The sequence below is a fragment of the Moschus berezovskii genome, chromosome 3 (assembly GCF_049115385.1).
Source record: "Moschus berezovskii isolate FMDL1 chromosome 3, NW_MosBer_1.0, whole genome shotgun sequence".
Classification (NCBI taxonomy): domain Eukaryota; kingdom Metazoa; phylum Chordata; class Mammalia; order Artiodactyla; family Moschidae; genus Moschus; species Moschus berezovskii.
This window is the reverse complement of record NC_142462.1, coordinates 111,565,444-111,581,639: the sequence shown is the minus strand read 5'-3', so window position 1 is coordinate 111,581,639 and position 16,196 is coordinate 111,565,444. Positions and strand designations below refer to the sequence as shown.

At 44.2% G+C, this 16,196-nt stretch overlaps 1 protein-coding gene across 1 annotated transcript in view; it reads left to right on the top strand.

Moving 5' to 3' along the window:
- Nucleotides 1–1,513: 1,513 nt before the first annotated feature.
- Nucleotides 1,514–16,196, top strand: part of CREB3L2 (cAMP responsive element binding protein 3 like 2) — a 132,883-nt gene continuing 118,200 nt past the window's right edge. Inside the window, exon 1 of the mRNA XM_055421330.2 lies at nt 1,514–2,041. Coding sequence (XP_055277305.1) covers nt 1,940–2,041 — 102 coding nt within the window. The 5' untranslated portion in view covers nt 1,514–1,939. The remainder of the gene's footprint in view (nt 2,042–16,196) is intronic.

Here is a 16,196-nt window from a genome sequence, read left to right as displayed (position 1 = left end):
CAGTGTTCTTGCCTGGAGAATCCCAGGGATGGCGGAGCCTGGTCGGCTGGGCTGTCGTCTATGGGGTCGCACAGAGTCGGACACGACTGAAGCGACTTAGCAGCAGCAGCAGCAGAGTCCTAAGACAAAATTCAGTTCAGTTCAGTTCAGTCGCTCAGTCGTGTCCAACTCTCCGCGACCCCATGAATCACAGCACGCCAGGCCTCCCTGTCCATCACCAACTCCCGGAGTACACTCAAACTCATGTCCACAGAGTCAGTGATGCCATCCAGCTATCTCATTCTCTGTCGTCCCCTTCTCCTCCCGCCCCCAACCTTTCCCAGCATCATGACCCTATTCATCAAAAAATACTTATGAAGGTGACAAACCTCCACACTGGAATGTGTCATTGTAAGGAACATTTAGGGACAATTTGCAAAGACTCCCTTATATTTAAAATGAGCAAACTATATATGCAAGCACTTTGTTTCTTTAAAAGGAGGAGTCTGAAAGGAGGAAGAAAAATCACAATATTGGGGGAAAATATTTTAGAATAGGCTTTTTCTTTCCCGAACTAGGACTGTTGTTCTGGGCCCCGCGCGTCTCTGAGGCCCCCTCTCCCCTCACCCGGTGCTTGGCACCTCAAACTGCGTTTCCTTGCCTGTCAGTAACAGCAGCTTCTCCCCTAACTCCATTCACTTCATTCAGGTCTGTTCTCAAACCTCACCTACATAGAAAGAACTTCCCCGACTACTGTCTAAAATATCATTCGCTTACTTTGCTTCTGTTTTTCTTTGTAGCAGTTACCAGTTTCTGACATGTTTCTTTGTTTACTGCCTGTCACTTCCATTGAGTCAAAACTTCTATCACCTGTAAAAGAAAGCCATTGGCTCTCCTCAATAATGTATGTTGGGTAAATAAAAGAAAAATAAATAAATAAAAGCCCATAAAAAACACGACAGGAGAAGAGCTTAACAGAAAGTGGGAGAAAAATGTGAGGAAGCATCAGCAATTACAATTTGCCAGATACATGCTAACATAAATTCATGCACGAGAGAATATTTATATTTGTGTGCAACTTATTTTTTAAATGTTCTGAAAGAGTCAAATAAACTTATCTACTTGAAAATACTTAAGACAGAATTTAAATCCGCCCTCACAGAACCGCGATCTCCCAGACGCGCGCCCTAATTTCTCTTTCTCAGGAGACTGAGCGCACCCTCCCTCTTATAAAATGTATTCTTGTCGCTATCTGATTGGCTGTCCCTCCCAGGCTCTGCTTCCTCATTGGTTGTTCCCCCAGTCCTTCACTCCTCGATCCAAGCTCTCCATTTGTCTGCTGCCGCAGACCGTGGCTGCAGGCGGCACTTCATCCAGAGTAGTTCCCCGGTGACGTCAAAGGCGCTGTCTGCCCACATTCCAAGGAATGGGCGGGGACTTCCCGCAGTCCCTGCCTTTGGGCGGAGAGCAAGACTTTTGATTGGACAGGGCGGCGAGGTGAGCATCCGATTGGTCCCCGCCCTGGAGGGAGGCGGAATCTTAGCTGCTTCCAGGAGCAGAGCTGAGGAGCCCTGGGGAGTCTCAAAGTTTTGAGCCTGGAGCAGTGGCGGAGAGTGGGCTGATTGAGAGGGGCTTTTCTTGGGATGAGAACTGATCTCCTGCCTTTATTTTGGAGGCACACCTTGGTTTATTCTCCTCAGCCTACGATCTGATCTCTGGACAATCTGTCTCCTCAGGAGATTCTCAGATCTCCGAGGACACTGGACCCTTGGCAGTTCTCTCTGAGGCAGAGGAGCGAACGGTTTGCTTCCTAAGTGCATAAGCTACACGCAGACGCACGCACACACGGGCACACCACAGGCACACACCCTCACGCGGAGGCGGATCTCGCCCACCGAGGCCGCCCAGCCCGCTCCCCTCCTGCGCTCAGCCTCCTCGGCCCAGCGCGCCTCGGACCACCATGGAGGTGCTGGAGAGCGGGGAGCAGAGCGTCCTGCAGTGGGACCGCAAGCTGAGCGAGCTGTCAGAGCCCGGGGAGACCGAGGCTCTCATGTACCACACGGTGAGGACTCGGTGGGCCGGGGAGGGGGCGGCTGGAGATGGGTAAATTGTCATCAAAGGAACAGCTCGGGACCGGAAACTGGGAAGGGAGTATTTGGGGAAGAGCCTGCCCAGGATGGAGCAATCTGGGGAGGGGTGTGGTTTTTCTAGCTGAAAGGTGAAGGTGGGCCCTTTAAATTTTTTGATAACGGTAACGACCCTTTGTATTCCTTTAGCAACTTACACTCTTCCCCGAGGGCTTTTCACATCTGCCATTTCATTTCCTATTGCTCCATAAAGCTGAAGAAGGGGTAGATGGTTTGATAATCTGTTTCGTTTGCTACTGATTTTTGTGGGATGCTTTTAAAAAACTGGACAAAACAAAGTAGCAGTTTCTTTCCTTCGCGGTCATAGTCTCTCCCTCTCTTCTTTCCTCTTTAATTTGTATTTTAAGAAATATACCTCTGTGTATGTGTGTGTGTTTTGAAAAAAGGCCCCTTCCTTTTAAGAGAAAGACTGCTTTATTTGACTCCTTTAACCGTGCAGCCAAGAAGTCTGCTTCCTTCTTCTTCAGAGGAAAGATCAGCAAAGGGGTATGGAAAATCTGAGACAGTGCACATTTCAGAAAGGGTTTTGGGAAGGTGGGACAGCTCACCAGTTCCTTGCTCAGCCTTATGCCCCAGCGACCCTTTTGGGCATTAAACTCTCATAGAGCACACACATTTCTTTAAAAGTTTTCAATTTCAACTAAGTGTTTAGTATTAAATTTGCAACATGAAATTTTGTTTACAACAGCCAGCACTGAGACTATGACTTTTTTGTGAGATCTCTTTGTTTCCTTTTTTCTTTTTACAAATGCAGAGTTTATATTGAGAGAGAGAGAGAGAGGGAGAAACATTAATAAGAAAATGAGAAACTTGGCTGTTTTCCCTTTTTGATTCTTTTTAGTGGGGTCAGTGCCAGGATATTTGAAACTTTTGCAAAATGGCCTGCAGGCTCCACCTCTCTGGCCTTGGCCTCTGGCTGACGTTATTTTGGGAAAAGGGAGGAGGGCCTCCCTGTGATTCCCACCAAAGCATTTGTGGTGGCTGAGAATGGCTTGTTGAAAACAGGCCGAGGGCGGGCTGAGAGGGAGTGGAAGCCCATGCTGGGTCAAAAGCCAGATGTGTGGTGTAATCTTTTGGGCTGTGCTCGACCAGCCTGTCCCGAGGAGACCATGTGGGCTGCGTTTGGACTGGGGGCCCAGATGTGCTTCCTGTTGCCAAGACAGAACTGAGAGCACATTGGCCCTCAAATATCTTCTGGTAATATCTCCAGATGTTTCTCCTGATGTGGGCCACACTTTAACCATGTGCGAGGGGCAGCTCTTCTCGTTTGTCCTCACAAATACTGTGAAAATATCTCATCCAGCAGCTGTAATGTTTTGGGTTGTCTTTCATTTTGTGGGATAAATTATGTGCAGGGTCCACATTGCCTTCCTTGGGCCTCAGGACTTGCATTTGTGAGATCTCAGGGTTTGAGATGCTACCTGTAACTGTGGCATTAACTCCAGGCAGAACTGCTCAGGCTGGCTCTCACATCTTTATAAACAGTTTCAGGAGTAAAGACCTTACCTTCCTCTTGGTATTAAGGGCTTAGTTTTTCTCTGTCATTGTGATGAAGCAGTGACGGATGATTATTTTTCTTCTAATTTGATTTTTTTTTTCAATCATTTTTTATGTCTGCCACTTAGGGACTTGTCTCTCTTCTGGGCAGCTCTTATATAAAATACCACTTGTCATTGTTGCAAGTCATGGCCCACAAACTGAGTATATGAATTAGTGTTGAAAGATGAGATTTAGTAGCACAGACGACTGGATTATATTCCTTCTAAACTAAGGGGGGTTTGGCAGAGATTTGAAAATAGGTAACTTTCCCATCTGTTTCTTGAACTCTGTTGAGTATCCAGTTGCAGAGCTGGTTATTATTGCCATTTGTCCATAATGTGAAATGGCCTGACCTCCAAGTGGGAAAAGGGTGGCCTGATTATGCATGCACTCAAAGATTTATTTGTTCTTTCAGTGAATGCTTATTGAGTAGCTTCTATGTGCAAAACACTGCTCCTGCAGTTGTTGTTCAGTTGATAGTCATCTTGGAGTCTTTGCGACCCCATGGACTGCAGCACACCTGACTTCCCTATCCTTCACTATCTCCCAGAGTTTGCTCAGACTCAAGTCCATTGAATTGGTGATGCCATCCGACCATCTCATCCTCTGTCACCCCCTTCTCCTCTTGCCCTCAAGCAGCTGGGGTATATCAGTGAACACAAAAACCCTCAAAATGCTTGACCTTGAGAAACTTACACTCTGTGCATGTGTGTGCGTTCAAGGAAAGATAAGCAATGAAACAATGAGCATAAGAAGTAAGAGATGTAGTATGCCAGACAATGAAGTACTATGGAAAAAGTGAAATGAGAGTAAGGTAAGGGGGATAGAGTGTAAGGGGAACAGAGAGTAAGGTAAGGGAGATAGAGTGAATTGAGTGATCAGAATAAGCCTCCCATACAAAGTGGATCTGAACAGAGGCTTGAAGGAGGGGAGAAGGATCTCAGCAGGTTGAAAAAACAGAGCAGAGGCCCTCAGGTGGGAGTGCATCTGGCATGAGCTTATGGTAACATCACTTTCTACTTTAGATCCCCCCATTTGGGTCAGTTTTTTCCTTGTAAATGCAGGTTACTCAGGCAAAGTGCCTGTTTTTGGAAAGGCCCACTGAAACTTTCCAAGTTGAGTAGATTAGGCATCACATAGGGAGTGGAGAGCCTGCAGGGAGGAAAACTGGTAAGGTAATGTAGTTACCATCTATTGAACATTTATCATCTGAAAGGGAGGGCTAGCTTCATAGGTCTGCCACCTGTGCAGTCCCACAGGGCCCTGCAATCTGATGCTATGCTGTCACCATCTTGAAATCCTTAATAATCTTTGAACAAGGGGCTCCACATTTGGATTTTTATCAGGTCCCATAGATTATGTAGCTAGTTCTGATGAAAGGCATTGTACTTAGTGCTTTACAAAATTGATATCTCAATGGAACTTCCCTGTTAGTCCAGTTGTTAAGAATTGCTGCTTCCACTGCAGGGGCATGGGTTTGATCCCTGGACTGGGAACTCAGATCCTGCACGCCCTGCGTTGTGGCAAAAAAAAAAAAAAAAAAAACTCTCAATGTTCTAATGAAGGAGTTGTTTTACAGACTAAAAAGCTGCAGCTTAATGAGTTTAAGCGAATTGGTAAAGGTCATTTAAACTCAAGTCTGCCTGCCTCCAGCGCCCAAGTTCTTGCCCACTGTGCTACATAAATGAAGGATCTAGACTTAAAAGGAACTGAGTCAGGGATTGGGAAAGGATATTTGGGGAGTCAGAAATTGCTGAGTCTGAAGGCAGCTAATATTTAACCCAGGTGGCAGTGCAGCCACCAGCCCTTCCTAGCGTGATCACTCTTTTGCTCTGAATAGGGATTTAGCTACTACATGCATGATTGCTAATGTCTGTTTGGCAAAACTGTTACCTGCCTGATTTTAAAAACAAAGAAGTTGCTGGAGGCTGCGATTGTCACATCTCCCAGGCACCTTCTGTGAGCCATCAGGTGCAGTGAAAGGAGTGCATAGATAGATTGAATTTGGACTTGCTCATTAGATGCTGAATTATTAGAGCCTTGCAGTTCCTCTTGAAGCTTAAAAATTAGTTCCCATACAGATGATGAGGTATAATTTTAAATCAGTGAGTACTTCTTTTGCATACAGGCTAAAAGTGATTTCGTAAAAGATGGCAGATATGAAAATGAGGAGTGTGTATTTATGGTTTCAAATCATTGTAAGACACCTTGTCAAATTCTCCTCAGCCTGCCGGAGTACTGGACATTTCTAATGTTGATGTTGTGTTTCCTCTAAGATTCTGTGCAGATTCCACTTGTGGGAATTTACTGTGGGATTTTGCAATTTAAAGAGCAAAACAGTCTGTATATATATTATTATATACACTGACTAAACAGTCAATATATATATTATATACACTGACTAAATCTGGGGTATAGTCCCTTGGACAGCACAGAGATCAAACCAGTCAATCCTAAAGGAGATCAGCCCTGACTATTCATTGGAAGGACTGATGCTGAAGCTCTAATATTTTGACCACCTGATGCAGAACTGACTCATTGGAAAAGATGCTGATATTGGGAAAGTTTGAGGGCAGAGGGAGAAGTGGGTGACAGAGGATGAGATGGTTGAATGGCATCACCGACTCAATGGACATGAGTTTGAGCAAGCTCCAGGAGATAGTGAAGGACAGGGAAGCCTGGTGTGCTGCAGTTCATGGGGTCGCAAAGAGTTGGACATGACTTCGCAACTGAACAGTAAGTAACAACAATATCTGGGAGGATGCTCAAGAAACATAATTAATGATTTTCTAGTAAGGCGACTTGAGGGACTAGAGGTCAAGAGAGAGGGAGAGAGAGGGAGTTGTTTTCACACCATTACTTTTGTACTGTTCAAAGTTTTACCTCCTGAAAGTATTTAGGTATTGAATAATGACAACGTAAAGGCACCACATAAAACTGGACTAGAGGTGATTTTAGCCTCCATTTCCTTGTAGGGATAGGGATCTGATGCTCGCTTAACACCACCGGAATTGGGGGAGGCCTTGTGTAATGAATAGAGGAAGCAGGAGTGCTTGAGGGAAGAAGGGCTTTGAGGCTGGAAGATTAGCATTGGATTTGTGTATGATACTTCATGCTCCTGCTAACTTTTATGGCTCAGTTTATTAATCTGAAAAACAGGGATTTTTATCAGTGTTTACAATGATTTTTTTTTAAAGGTATACAGTTGGAACTACCAAGTGTTTGCAAAGATAATGACAGAGGTTCTGCTTGGTATTTTATTTTATCTTACTGAGATATTTCTGAGCTTCCCTAGTGGCTCAGTGGTAAAGAATCTGCTTGCCAATTCAAGACTGGCGAGTTTGATCAGTGGATTGGGATGATCCCCCGGAGAAGGGCACGGCAACCCACCCCTGTATTCTTTCCTGGAGAATTCCATGGACAGAGCAGCTTGGAAGGCTAGGGTCCTTTGGGTCACAGAGTCAGACGCAGCTTAGTGCCTAAACAACTACAGCAGAATAGTCGATTTACAATGTTGTGTTAGTTTCAGGTATACAGCACAGAGATTTATTTATATATATATATATATATATAATTTTTTTTTCTTTTTTCAGATTCTTTTTTCTTATAGGTTATTACAAAATACTGAGTATAGTTTCCTGTGCTATATACTTACACACACTACTGTTTTATTTATAGTAGTGTGTATTTGTTAATTCTAACCTCCTACTTTAGTTCTGCTCATTTTAAATGCTAAATTAATGTAAATACAGTTCTTTGTAGAATTATTTAGTGGTTATACTGCTTAAATTTTATATCCAGTTGGTTCTTAAAGTTAAATGACTGAGCCCATCGGATATCTGTACCACATCTTATTCATTCATCTGTCGATGGCCATCTACCTTGCTTCTATGACCTGGCTATTGTGAAACAGCTAATTCACTTTGTTGTACAACAGTAACTAATTTAACACTGTAAACAATTATAATACAATAAAAGAAAGACTGAGCCCAGAGGGTGGTAGGTGGGGAGTGAGTTAAGAGGAGGGTCCTCCTGCCCCGGGTGAGGATGTGAGGCCATCGGGCTTCCACAGCCACAGTGACTGCTGGAAGGCAGGTGCAGATCTCAGAGGCTGGTGCTCTCCCCTTCCATTTGGTGGCTCAGAGACTTGATAGGGCTCCAGTGGGATATGGGAGCTTTTGCTGTGATGTTCATCTCCAGCTGTTGGTCCCTGGCCAGATTCTATGCGAGACTCTGGGTCCTCATGAGTGAGAAGTCATTACTTCTGGTCAGCTGACCTCCACCAGCTGAATAAAGGCCACGAACTCCAGCAGGAGACAGAATTGTGAAGTCAGTAGATGGTGTCTTGGAGGCCCTATGTCACCTTTCTTCACCTTCACTCCTTTTATGTTTCCCTCACTTCTTGGACCCCAAGTGCTTGCTGTAATGGTGCTCCCTTTTCAACCCCTTCTCTTTAATTTTGCTCTCAGGAAAGGTTTGATAAGCTTAACACTAAAAATATTAATATTCATAATACTTAACATGTGACCCTCTAAGTGGGCATTTATATTTAACAATAATTACTTCAGATTAAAAGGGTGAATCTCTAAATGCAGAACCCAAGGTAATAGTCAGGTAGTGGGGGGGAGAAGTATTTGGGGAACTCCCTCCCCAAGGCATCCTTGCATTGTGTTACTGATTTAGTGATGTTAAAGAATTTTCATTGATGTGGTGAAAAGTCTTTGACTCAATTATATTATTTCCTACAAAGTTGTTCTCATGGGGTTGACGTGGGTTGCGGGAAGGTGGGTTTGGACACGGTTCTGGAAGATGAGAGGGCAATGCTGAGTTTTGTAGTTGTTCTCTTTCTTGAGAGATCCCTGAGTGATAATCTTCTCTTGAACTCTGATGTGAAGTTGCTCTGGCAGGAGAAATCAGGCCTTGCATCTAGATTAATAATCAAATTAAAGGACAATGCTTGCAGCTGTGAGCAACTGAAAATTGAGTCAGATTGCTTACATAATGAAAGTGAAAGTCGCTCAGTCGAATCCGACATTTTGCAACTCCATGGACTATACAGTCCATGGAATTCTCCAGGCCAGAATACTGGAGTGGGTAGGCTTTCCCTTCTCCAGGGGATCTTCCCAACTCAGGGATCGAATCCAGGTCTCCTGTATTGCAGGAGGATTCTTTACCAGCTGAGCCACCACCATTTCCTACATAATAAGTAAATTATTATGTTCTGTTGCAAGACGCCTAAAGCTATAGCTACATGTTTGGCTGATTCGTGAGCTCCTCAGTGTCATTGTGGACCTAGATTCCATCTCCAGGTTTCATCTTCAAGTTGTTGGTGACCAGAAAGCAACTCATACCCGTATGGGTCTCAAGTATTCAAGATAACAATATCCAGAGGAATAAGAAAGGTCGTGCCTTGCCTGTGTCCGTTTTTAGGATGGAAGAAACTTTTCAGAAGCCCACCAGCTGATTTCTCTTTAAGCTTTATTATCAAGGATTGGATGACATCACCATTTCTAAATCCCAGTGGCTAGAAAGGGATTTACCTGATTGGTTTAGATGCAACCAGCATGACCATGTGTAAAAATAGCCCTTTCCTTCATGAAAAGGTGTGTTCCTTTAGCCAGTGGTTGTTTTTCTCATAAAGATGGACTAGCAAATGTAAGAAGTTTTGAGACATTTAAATATGAAATTGCTTTGCATGCATGGACTTTCCAGGTGGCTCAGTGGTAAAGAATGTGCCTGCCAAAGCAGGAGACTAGCGTTTGATCCCTGGGTCAGGAAGATCCCTTGGAGAAGGAAATTACAACCCATTCCTGTATGCTTGCCTGGGAAATCTCATGGACAGTGGAACCTGGTAGGTTATAGTCCATTGAGTTGTGAAAAAGTCGGATACGACTTAGCAACTAAACAATTGCAATGCATGCAAAGGCTGTCATGGAGAGGGTACTGCTGTGTTCCAATGCACGAATGAGGAAATATAGAATTACCTATATTATCTGAACTCTCTGCGTCATGGTCAAATATCAGGGCTGGAGGTAACTAGCCGAGCCTTAGTCATGATCACCGTGCAGGACAAGAATGACTTGTTCTGTTTGAGGTCGACGTAACCTCATCTCTGCAGGCAGAAAGCTGGATGTGTTTTTCCAAAGAAGTTGTTTTTCCAGTTGCTTATGGCTGTTCAAACAGGGATAAGGTCAGAATGTGCTTGTCTGCAGCTTAAACTGCCTGCCTCAACCTGGCATAGCTCTGAGCTCTCTGTGGACTGTCTTGGGGCAAATGGCCTAAGGCCTTAGAAGGGCATTTGATAGGATTGAGGGCCTATGGCTGCAGGGTGTCTGAATTGCCCAGTTTAGTTCAGTTCAGTCACTCAGTCGTGTCCGACTCTTTGCGACCCCATGAACCGCAGCACGCCAGGCCTCCCTGTCCATCACCAACTCCTGGAGTCTACTCACACTCATGTCCATAGATCGGTGAGGCCATCCAGCCATCTCATCCTCTGTCGTCCCCTTCTCCTCCTGCCCCCAATCCCTCCCAGCATCAGGGTCTTATCCAATGAGTCAACTCTTCACATGAGGTAGCCATAGTACTGGAGTTTCAGCTTTAGCATCAGTCCTTCCAATGAACACACAGGACTGATCTCCTTTAGGATGGACTGGTTGGACCTCCTTGCAGTCCAAGGGACTCTCAAGAGTCTTCTCCAACACCACAGTTCAAAAACATCAATTCTTTGGCGCTCAACTTTCTTCACAGTCCAACTCTCACATCCATACATGAACACTGGAAAAACCATAGCCTTTACCAGACTTTTGTTGGCAAAGTAATATCTCTGCTTTTTAATATGCCATCTAGGTTGGTTATAACTTTCTTTCCAAGGAGTAAATGTCTTTTAATTTCATGGCTGCAATCAGCATCTGCAGTGATTTTGGAGCCCAAAAACATAAAGTCTGACACTGTTTCCACTGTTTCCCCATCTATTTCCCATGAAGTGATGGAACCAGATGCCATGATCTTTGTTTTCTGAATATTGAGCTTCAAACCAACCTTTTCACTCTCCTCTTTCACTTTTATCAAGAGGCCTTTAGTTCCTCTTCACTTTCTGCCATAAGGGTGGTGTCATCTGCGTATCTGAGGTTATTGATATTTCTCCTGGCAGTCTTGATTCCAGCTTGTGCTTCCTCCAGCCCAGCGTTCCTCATGATGTACTCTGCATATAAGTTAAATAAGCAAGGTGACAATATACAACCTTGACGTACACCTTTTCCTATTTGGAACCAGCCTGTTGTTCCATGTCCAGTTCTGACTGTTGCTTCCTGACCTGCATACAGGTTTCTCAAGAGGCAGGTCAGGTGGTCTGGGATTCCCATCTCTTTCAGAATTTTCCGCAGTTTATTGTGATCCACACAGTCAAAGGCTTTGGCATAGTCAATAAAGCAGAAATAGATGTTTTTCTGGAACTCTCTTGCTTTTTCCATGATCCAGCAGATGTTGGCAAATTGATCTCTGGTTCCTCTGCTTTTTCTAAAACCAGCTTGAACATCTGGAAGTTCATGGTTCAGGTATTGCTGAAGCCTGGCTTGGAGAATTTTGAGAATTACTTTACTAGCGTGTGAGATGAGTGCAATTGTGTGGTAGTTTGAGTGTTCTTTGGCATTGCCTTTCTTTGGGATTGAAATGAAAACTGACCTTTTCCAGTCCTGTGGCCACTGCTGAGTTTTCCAAATTTGCTGGCATATTGAGTGCAGCACTTTCACAGCATCATCTTTCAGGATTTGAAATAGCTCAACTGGAATTCCATCACCTCCACTAGCTTTGTTCGTAGTGATGCTTTCTAAGGCCAACTTGACTTCACATTCCAGGATGTCTGGCTCTAGGTGAGTGATCACACCATCATGATTATCTGGGTCGTGAAACTCTTTTTTGTACAGTTCTTCTGTGTATTCTTGCCACCTCTTCTTGATATCCTGTGCTTCTGTTAGGTCCATACCATTTCTGTCCTTTATCGAGCCCATCTTTGCATGAAATGTTCCCTTGGTATCTCTGATTTTCTTGAAGAGATCTCTAGTCTTTCCCTTTCTGTTGTTTTCCTCTATTTCTTTGCATTGATCACTGAGGAAGGCTTTTTTATTTCTCCTTGCTATTCTTTGGAACTCTGCATTCAAATGGGAATATCTTTCCTTTTCTCCTTTGCTTTTCACTTCTCTTCTTTTCACAGCTATTTGTAAGGCCTCCTCAGACAGCCATTTTCCTTTTTTTTGCATTTCTTTTCCATGGCGATGGTCTTGATCCCTGTCTCCTGTACAGTGTCATGAACCTCTGTCCATAGTTCATCAGGCACTCTGTCTATCAGATCTGGTCCCTTAAACCTATTTCTCACTTTACTGTATGATCATAAGGGATTTGATTTAGGTCATACCTGAATGGTCTAGTAGTTTTCCCTACTTTCTTCAATTTAAGTCTGAATTTGGCAATAAGGAGTTCATGAGCTGAGCCACAGTCAGCTCCCGGTCTTGTTTTTGCTGACTGTATAGAGCTTCTCCATCTTTGGCTGCAAAGAATATAATCAGTCTGATTTTGGTGTTGACCATCTGGTGATGTCCATGTGTAGAGTCTTCTCTTGTGTTGTTGGACAAGGATGTTTGCTATGACAGAATGTGGTCCACTGGAGAAGGGAATGGCAAACCACTTTAGTATTCTTGCCTTGAGAACCCCATGAACAGTATGAACAGGCAAAATGATAGGATACTGAAAGAGGAACTCCCCAGGTCAGTAGGTGCCCAGTATGCTTCTGGAGATCAGTGGAGAAATAACTCCAGAAAGAATGAAGGGATGGAGCCAAAGTAAAACCAATACCCAGTTGTGAGTGTGACTGCTGATAGAAGCAAGGTCCGGTGCTATAAAGAGCAATATTGCATAGGAACCTGGAACGTTAGGTCCATGAATGAAGGCAAATTGGAAGTGGTCAAACAGGAGATGGCAAGAGTGAACATAGACATTCTAGGAATCAGCGAACTAAAATGGACTGGAATGGGTGAATTTAACTCAGATGACCATTATATCTTCTACTGTGGGCAGGAATCCCTTAGAAGAAATGGAATAGCCATCATGGTCAACAAAAGAGTCTGAAATGCAGTACTTGGATGCAATCTCAAAAATGACAGAATGATTTCTGTTCGTTTCCAAGGCAAACCATTCAGTATCACGGTAATCCAAGCCTATGCTCCAACCAGTAATGCTGAAGAAGCCTAAGTTGAACGGTTCTGTGAAGACCTACAAGACCTTTTAGAACTAACACCCAAAAAAGATGTCCTTTTCATTATAGGGGACTGGAATGCAAAAGTAGGAAGTCAAGAAACACCTGGAGTAACAGGCAAATATGGCCTTGGAGTACGGAATGAAGCAGGGCAAAGGCTAATAGAGTTTTGCCAAGAGAATTGCCCAAGTGAGTGAGTTTATGAATGAAGGAGTAGTGTTTACTTTCCCTACCTCAGTAGAGGCAAGACTGAAAGAAAATGATGAAATCCATCGTTGGTGTCAACCTTGAGTATATTCCCCCCACGTCGTTCACCACGTGCCCTTCTCGGCTCTTCCAAGTGAAGTACCAGATGACCTCATTTTTTCCTTGAATGGAAGTGTCTGGGTTACTCACGAGGCACTTAGGAGGTGATGGCCCATTTATCTGGGGAGAATCTGAGGCCTTGAACCAAAATGAGAGATGCTTCCGTTCCGTTCGGTCGCTCAGTCGTGTCCGACTCTTTGCGACCCCGTGGACTGTAGCCTACGAGGCTTCTCCGTCCATGGGATTCTCCAGGCAAGAATACTGGAGTGGGTTACCATTTCCTTCTCCAGGGGATCTTCCCGACCCAGGGATCGAACCCGGGTCTCCCACATTGGAGGCAGACGCTTTAACCTCTGAGCCACCAGGGAAGCCCTTGAGAGATGCTTAGCTGTAACACAAGTTCTTTGAAGGCAGGGGACATGACTGTTTTTTCTCTGCTCCCAAACTGATGCTGAAATTGAAACTCCAATACTTTGGCCACCTGATGTGAAGAGCTGGCCCATTGGAAAAGACCCTGATGCTGGGAAATATTGAGGGCAAGAAGAGAAGGGGGTGACAGAGGATGAGATGGTTGGATGGCATCATTGACACAAGGGACATGAGTTTGAGCAAACTCCTCAGTAGTGAGGAGTAAAGGACAGGGAAGCCTGGCATGCTGCAGTCCATAGGGTCACATCACAAAGATTTGGACATGACTTAGTGACTAAACAACAACCAAATTCACAGTGCTCAGAGATTTGTAATACTTGTTTAATGCACTTTTACATAGAAGGAGGCAGGGTTGGAGAAGCTCGGTGACCTTGGTCTCTTCTGTTAAAGTATTTTTTTAAAACTCTGGATGCTTGTGGAAGCCTCTGCAAGTCTGAAAACTTAATATGAAAGTGAGCTGGGTAGTTTGATGTCAATAACTTTTCTTGTTTAGTTTTGAGAACAAGATGGGAGGGAGGGTGATTGTGTAACAGCCCCAGTTTCCACTAGAGTTGAAGGCAGCATTGTGGAAAGGGTGGGCCTTTGAGCCAGGCAGATTTGGAATCCAGGGCCACTGTGTCTGGTGACCTTGGGCAAGTTCCATCTCCTCTTTGGGGCTCAGTTTCTTCCCGTGTATCTGCCAGGCCCATAGTGGGCACACTTTTTCACCCTCTCCCCAGAGTCAAATGTCTTTTTTTGGGAGGAGGTGTTCCCATCTCAGGAGTCTGACATCATTCAGGAAGCTCAGGGGCCTGTAATTATTCCCTGTCATGCATTTTCATTTCCTCTCCTCCTCAGTTTCTGCCTTCTGCTGTAAACACAGGTCTCTGCCTTGAACACATGTTTGCCAGATGCTATTGCCCCTCCTTCCTCTGCTTAGTTTTTCTCTCTTGTTTACTGCCAGGTTTTCTCAGACAATAGCTGCAGCCTCCACTTCCTCACTTTTTACTTCGGCCTCCTGTATGTTCTGGTTCCTACTGCTGCCTCAGGGGTCTCCAACTTCTCTCTGACAGCTCGATCCACTCATCTTCTCTCCATCCCTACCTACAAGGCCTCATGGAGACATTTGGCGATATTGGCTGACCACATGGTCATCTCGTAACTCATTTTTGCTTTGGCCTTGGTGACACCTGGAACACTTCGTGTTTCCTCCTTTGCCGGCTGCCTAACCATCTGTTAAATGTGAGCGTTTGATACTTGATCTTTTTTGCTCTCTTGGGCTCTTCTATCAGCTTCAGTACAGCTGGTTCTTAGATCTTTACATCTGTTAGTTGTCAGTGGATGGAACCTGGGAGATCTTTGGAATATGACCCAAGATTCTTCTGGGGCATCATGAGCTGTCGAGCAGCTCCGGCTGGATGACTTTTGAATCTTCCTGATGCGGTACTTTGAGAAGAACTGGGAACACTTTGATCTCCCTGATCACCGCACCCCTGTGATCTTAGGGGATGTTTAGTAACCCAACTCTACTGCAGGGTAAACCCATGAGAGGCTCACAAGTCACCGCTGGAACCCAGCTGTTTCTCAAGTCAGTGTCACCCATCAGATGCAGGCTGGGGTGGGCTTGTGCTTATTCTTCAGCTTGGGAAGCCCTTTGTGGTGTTCCACAGTGGTATGTCTAATTTTTTTCTGGGACTAAGTGGAAGGTCCATGCAAAAGTCAGACATCACCTCTTAGATCACGGGCCATTGATCCCTTGGGTGTGTGTAGCTGCTGTCAAGCCCATTTAGAGTTGCCCCGTGTTGAATCGCCTGCCTTTGAGTTGCTCTGTTCTTGTGTTGTTTATTTATCTAAACTTTATTGACATTATTGAAGAGCTTTTATAGAGTTGAGATAGGTTACTCTGAGCTACTCAAATGTCTATGCCTACTTCTTCTTAGAAGTATCTTGGAAGAGAGTTTTTCTTTGGTAAAGCTCACTGTAGTACAAGTTACTTCACATCCTCCTCCTTGGTTTATGCTGCTGTAAAATACAGCATTTGTATTACGGTCCCAGAAGTTCCTTTTAACTCCACCACTGTTCTGTTCTGAGTATCATGCTCCCACTCTTGATCTTTAAAAAAATGGGTGATTTAAAACAGCAACAACAAAGTTCAGTTGATTGCTTCTTTCATTTGAGTAACTCGGTGGATATAGTTTTGCATTTCATAGCTTCTGTTTTCTGACTTAAAAACCTTGCCTCAGTAAAATCCAGACAAAATAAAGAATGTAAAAACAGAGAGGCACAGAGGTAGGAACATTTTTTTTAACATCAGAAACACACACACACACAAAACCCTCTTCAGACTTCTTGGCAAGTAAGAGGAGTCTGGGGAAAAAAAACCCCTACAAACAGTTTTCTAGTCGTCTGAGTGGAAAATCTTGTTTTTTTTTTTTTTTTTTTTTAAATACCATTTCATATCTTAGAAATGTCTGAATAGTTTTTGTTTAAAGGGAAATTCCTTTTGGCTGAGAAAGAGACTGCAGGATTCAAACAGATAGGGCTATGTTTTTAGAAAACTTGGAGGAAAC